The sequence below is a fragment of the Barbus barbus genome (genome assembly GCF_936440315.1).
Source record: "Barbus barbus genome assembly, chromosome: 41".
NCBI classification, from domain to species: domain Eukaryota; kingdom Metazoa; phylum Chordata; class Actinopteri; order Cypriniformes; family Cyprinidae; genus Barbus; species Barbus barbus.
In genome coordinates this window covers 12,514,492-12,520,491 of record NC_136719.1, presented here as the reverse complement: position 1 = coordinate 12,520,491, position 6,000 = coordinate 12,514,492, and the positions used below count along the sequence as shown (strand labels likewise).

Genomic DNA, 6,000 nt, shown 5'->3' with positions numbered 1-6,000 from the left:
AAACACACGGACAATACGCCGAGCTATTCTCTAAACAATCTTACGTAAACTATTCAAACTGTCAATCACTGTAAACGTCCTTGTGGTTGGCTAACACTTCCATCCATCAAAACTGTGCTGGCGAGGCATTGGCTGGGTTCAAACACCCCTATTGTGATGTGTCCGGATTGACACCTCGCTGACCCATTCACGGACGCGCTTACTGTCCCGGGTTATAACAGCTCCTGCGATTGAAGGAGAGAGACGAGGGAGGGCTATTCTTACTCGGAAGAGACGATTCTGCTGGAAATAGATGGCGTTTCAAAGCTGGAATACGAATTATAATCGATATTTATTGGAAAATGGACGCTATCGATAACTATAACTCGAATCGCTTATGTAAACAAAGGAGGATCTATCGTGTTTTCCCCTATTTTTTCGTTGTTTTGGATTAAAAAGTGGATGCATTTTGAAGAGTGGACCCTTCTCTTGAAATGTATGCTGGTGTGTCTTGGAATAGTCTGAGCTGACCAGCGCTATTGGCGATCAAACGTGAGTACTGCGGTTCGCTTTGTTCATTTTAAATGGCCGGTCTTTCAGCATTTCTGTTAACCCTTTCCTCTCTGGTGTATTGATTTCAAAAACAAGCTCACATCGTTAATCTTGAGTGTTTTAGCTTTCAAATGATATATAGTTAATGATAATTGATTGAATATTGTTCTAAAACAAAGGTAATAAAAAGTCCGACCACGCCCGACCACGCCCTTCCGGCCCGCCCGCGGGCCGATGCGGGTTAACAGGTTAATTTTGCAGTGATGCTGGAGTGTGGAGATTAGAGTCTGGGGGCAAGGAGGGGCACACCGAGGCTTGGTTGAGGGATGCCAGGGTTACTATGGGGGACTATAATCTTGTATTAGGTGCCTGGAGACAGCAAATGAAAGACTGGGTTTAAAAAGGGAAACTTCGTAGAATTGCGAGGAGAAATAAATTGTTTTACCCTATTGACATCAGCACTAAAAAAAAATCCATTTTAGAAGAGTATAATGCTTCGCAGAAGCAGTATATGTCGAACAATGGAGTCTGTCAAAGGGATACATTCTTCTCTCTGTAACAATCTTCTGCTAAGCGCTCTACTTACCGATCCGGGTTATTAGACAATCATGAGATCTGTCGGTGTAAGCTGATTGTAGGAATGTGGAATCCCTTCGGTGAAGATCAGACACCCGGGCTCAGGTACATAATGTATCCTGGAATAATTATGGGATTTAAGGAGATGTTAGGCTTTGTAAGTGCTTTCTTTGTTACGTTTTCGAGAGGTTGACACCACAGGGTTTCTAAAACATAATAATAACAGTCAAAGGAGGGGACGGGGGTGTCGTGGTGAATTCTTCAGACATGTTTTAATCAGTCGGCACCTCGTGGCATGTTCCTACATCCAAATAACAACGTGTGAGTGACCCAAAATACTCATTATCAGGAAAGCACCACATCCCAGGAATTATTTAAAATCCCCCTCACTGCAAAGTCAGTTGTTTAATTTTTTTGATGATAGTGGCTATTTATTCACCTATTTATTTATTATAATTTTACATTATATATTCATTTAATTTAGCTATTCGATTTTTCCATTTATGTTCATAATAATATTTGGAAAATAATGGCATGATTCAGCTGTCCTCGATGTAATGTGGTCATAAATTATCATGTCAAACATTTCCCATATTAGCCTATTTTAATTTGTTTAATAAATAATCTAATATAATGTATTGTTATTAATACATTATATTATTAATAAAAATATAATATTTAATGTAGCATACTAGATTATTTATTAATAAATATAAACAAAAATATCAAATATAGTAATGTAGCCCAAATATACTAATTGTGTCTTCAGTATTTCATTCTTTCTTTCCGTATCACATACACAAATTCCCTTACATGTATTTCTCTATAACAATAAATATATCTAAATAATATACAGTATAATAAATAAATACTAAAAATATGTTTAGCATCTATGACTGTCAAAGGACAAAGAACTGTCATGACCATCCAAACATCAAATTTGACTGTATGAGATCATCCCAGCAGCTGCTCCCCTAACAGTAATATTGGAAATATCTGAAATGATATTTTATGACATCACATTGAGGACAGCTGAATCATAAAGAGGATTCCTCAGTTCAAAATCACATTCCAGAAAGATTCCCTCACTGTGTGAATGCGCTAAATGTACCCAGATGGCCGCACTAAAACTTGTTTACAATGTATGTTCCTTTAAAGATCTTATAAACACTGAGAGTTAATCTATCATCAGAGAGGTGCTCGTTTTGAGGGGAGGTGCAACGAATGCCCGCATCTTGGGCCGTAATGCCATTACACATGGGCTGGTATTCAGTGCCCAGCCTTCAGTGCCCCCATAAGAAACGCAGTAAATTCCCTCAGGCCCTGCAGCTCTTCTGTGAATGCAGTGCTCTGAGAGTCTCTGTTGTGACACTGTCTACAACACTTCACTCTATTCACTTCCAGCGCAGCTCAATTACTGGAAACTGATATTTTTAGTATCTTAAATCACCACAACTGTCATGATGCTCTTGACTTCAAAGTGGCTATAAAAATACAGCATTGTTAAGAGGGGGATTAAATCATGATTATAGTTGACAGCAACATCAAAGCAATGAAAAGAGTGTATATGATAAATGCCAATAGATTTTCATGTTTTAAGTATTACAGAAAATGAGCATTTCAGATTAAAAAGCTCTTCACAAATTTAGTACTAGATTGTAAAGCAGGCCTACACGATACTTCTTCTGGCCATATATCATCACTTAGTCAACTATTAAATGCGTAATAAAATGTTTGAGCATTTTTAAATAGAAAACATATTTTAAAATATATACCCCATGCATATATTTGACTATTGCGTGATCCATATAGTGGGTGTTGAGAAAGAAAGAAAGAAGCAATCTGTGTTTCTTTGTCCACTTTTTTGAGCTTTAATCCATAACAGATATGCCAGTGCTACAGTTAAGACACCAACAGGCTGAAGGTAGTAAATGCCAATAAAAGTTCCCACTACGCAAGTATTTCATACAGCTGAATAAATTATGCCATGATAATATACACACATGCTGAACGGAAATATATCAAAGAAAATTACATATGCGCAAAAAGGTAAACAATGAAAGAATAAGGAGCAACTGAGGTCGAAAAGAGATTTGGGAAAGGTGTATCGCCCAGTCGGATAGTGCTTCAAATATCCCAAAGGTAGATTAATGCTTGCTGTAGAAATGAGTGCTACACACTAAAAACATGATTTTTTTTCACATTTCTTTTTTGTCTTTTTCATTTACTACAAAATATTGTAAATGTTAAAATGGAAATGTCCTCAGTCTTAAGTTGGCACATGGTCACGTGTTCATGTTCAGTTATTGTCCTGAATATATATGCCATTTTAGGACACACTGGAGCACAGTTTAGTTTCAGTTCATCTTAGCCACAGAAATTGTCTCTGAGGTTAAAAACACAGTTGAGAAAAAGTGGAATAAGGAGCCGTGGTGGCAAACATTAAATGTAAACACAGAATCCATAAATGTGGTCATATATTCCACCTCTCAATGTAATATTTTGGACAATTTTTTTTCGTCAAGACAAGTATTCAAGACCATCACACTTTTTACCTATGTAAATGGCATAAGACTTACAGTAAAAGTCCACTTCTCTCTACAAACTGTGAAAAATCTGATTCTCATTCTACAGTTCATTTTACAGTGACCACAGAGACAAATTAATTTCCTCATCATGATTAAAAAAAGTGCTACCAATTTAGTACATCCTCTTGCAAACGTCTGAAACATAAATACACAAATCGCCCTTTGGCCATAATATCAATATCTGATTGTTTTTAAGTTCTTGGATAAATCATAAGCTATACTTTCCATGAATAGCAGATAAGCATATGGGAAAGTATATCAAAAACCATAGAATGCTATTATAATGAGCCCATAAGGGCTCATTATAATGGTAATTATACTGACCACAGACAAGAATTAGTCTGTGTTCAATGCAAAAAATACTAGAATGAAAACAATGTATTTTTTATCATTTGGTCATCATATTTCAGAACAGTGTATGTTTTTAAGACAAAATCATCATAAATAACACTGATAACCCTAAAACACTTTCCACCCATATAGAGCAGGTCACAGACTGCTTTTTTGCCCCATATCAAGGCTCCACCACTAGCCCAGGTTTTGTGGAATGTCAGCATCTCTCTGTGTATATCATCAGAAATGTAATGTTACAAAGCAAGGCCCTGTGGTTAAAATAGAAACAGGAACTAAACACAAGAAAAATAAAAATGAAACATGTAAACAAAGAGTAATTACAATAGTAAATGCAACAGCAATAGGAACAACCACATTTATAATAACAAATATAATTATAATACCATCATTTTCTATAAACAACATGGTCCGAACAGTTTGGAATGGCCAACGGCTGCAGCTGTAGCCTATGTGTGCTAACACTGGATGCCGACGGGCAGGGCTTTAGTGATTTGGGCTCAGACAATTGATGCTCATTTTCCCTCGGATTCTTTCTGAAGCCCTGAAAGGGTCTCTTTGTTGTGAAAGAGAGAAAGGATCAGGACGAGTAAGGAGATGCAGCACAATAGTGTCTGTTTTTTATATGGAATGGCTTTTGTATTCACGCTGCTATAGGTAGAAAGTCTAAGACTGCCCGTGATTTTGTAACATCTCTTGGTCTCGTTCACTCCTAGTGAGATGGACCATTTGTGGGCGCTGCAGAAAGCATGGAGGGATGCTGGTGAAACAGATGAGTGGATGTTCAGTTCGAGATCCATCAATACGCCTGTCCCGTCTCCACCTGTAGAAGTCCGAGCACAGCCGAGTGCTCGCCGAGCTTCATCCTTCTCTGTGTGGACAAGCTCACATTCTTAGCCAGGTAATCCACCGCAGCTACAAACAAAGATAAAAACAATTCATTCATTTCTCAGTGATATGAAAATAATATGCATCAGTGACAATTTTTGCCTGGATCTGTGAAGCACATTCACTTCATACAGACAGTTACTTGAATAAACCTGTTCAATGGTATCATCTCTCTGTGTATATCCATCAGAAATGCTTCAAAGCAAGGCCTTGTGGTTAAAATAGAAACGTGAACTAAACATGAGCAAAATAAAAATGTAAACAGAGTAATCATAATAGCAAATGCAACAGCAATAGTAACAGCCACATTTATAATAACAAACATAATTATAATACCATCATTTTCTAAAAAACATTTTGGCATAATCTATCTAAAATTAATATCTTAATATACTGTTATAGCTTTGTAAAAATAGGCAATAAAAAATAAATTATTATCAATATATATAAAAAAAACTTTGTCTGCCTAATGAAATCAGTGTGGTATAACCAACATAATTTAAACATAATTTATTTATTTTTATAAATAGATATATTTATTTTCTATATATTAACTTTTCACCTTGATTTTTGTTTTTTTTAATAATGATAAAGTTCTGGAAAATATTTTATAAATTTTTACTTTAGGGTTACACCACTTGACAGTTTTTTAGAGCCTTTCAATCTAAATCAAAATGACAAATTTTAATTTTAAAAATGTATGAAATAAGGATGAATACAAAGGTAGTATTTCTACATTTTCATCTTGGTCATCTTATTTGTAATTGATCCATATAAGCAATTATTTTGAAAATTATGATTTTTTGAAATGATGGGAAATATTTTATTACTTTTAACTTCATGATTATACCATTTGACGTTTTATAGTCTTTGAATCAAAATCAAAATAAACAAAAAATTTTTCTATTTTTATGTATAAAACCCAAAACGCATACAAAGGGGATTTTTCTACATTTCTTTTTAACTTAGACAACCTTATTTGTCATTGATCCATAGCAGCAGACTACTTTGGTTTTAGTTTTGGGTTGAGTTTCAGAGCAGACACTTCACATCACTGTGAGCTTTC

The 6,000-nt window shown here is 35.5% G+C and overlaps 2 protein-coding genes across 2 annotated transcripts in view; one reads left to right on the top strand and one right to left on the bottom strand.

The window, feature by feature from the left end:
• Window positions 1–242: 242 nt before the first annotated feature.
• LOC306861073 (ninjurin-1-like) overlaps window positions 243–6,000 on the top strand; it is a gene marked incomplete at both ends in the record, with an annotated part of 649,099 nt that continues 643,341 nt past the window's right edge. The window contains one exon of the mRNA XM_079403146.1: window positions 243–531. The remainder of the gene's footprint in view (window positions 532–6,000) is intronic.
• The window catches only part of LOC306860518 (paired box protein Pax-7-like), a gene marked incomplete at its 3' end in the record, with an annotated part of 55,784 nt that continues 54,629 nt past the window's right edge, over window positions 4,846–6,000 (bottom strand). The window contains exon 10 of the mRNA XM_079402248.1: window positions 4,846–4,961. Within this exon, the coding sequence (XP_079258374.1) occupies window positions 4,846–4,961 (116 nt within the window). The remainder of the gene's footprint in view (window positions 4,962–6,000) is intronic.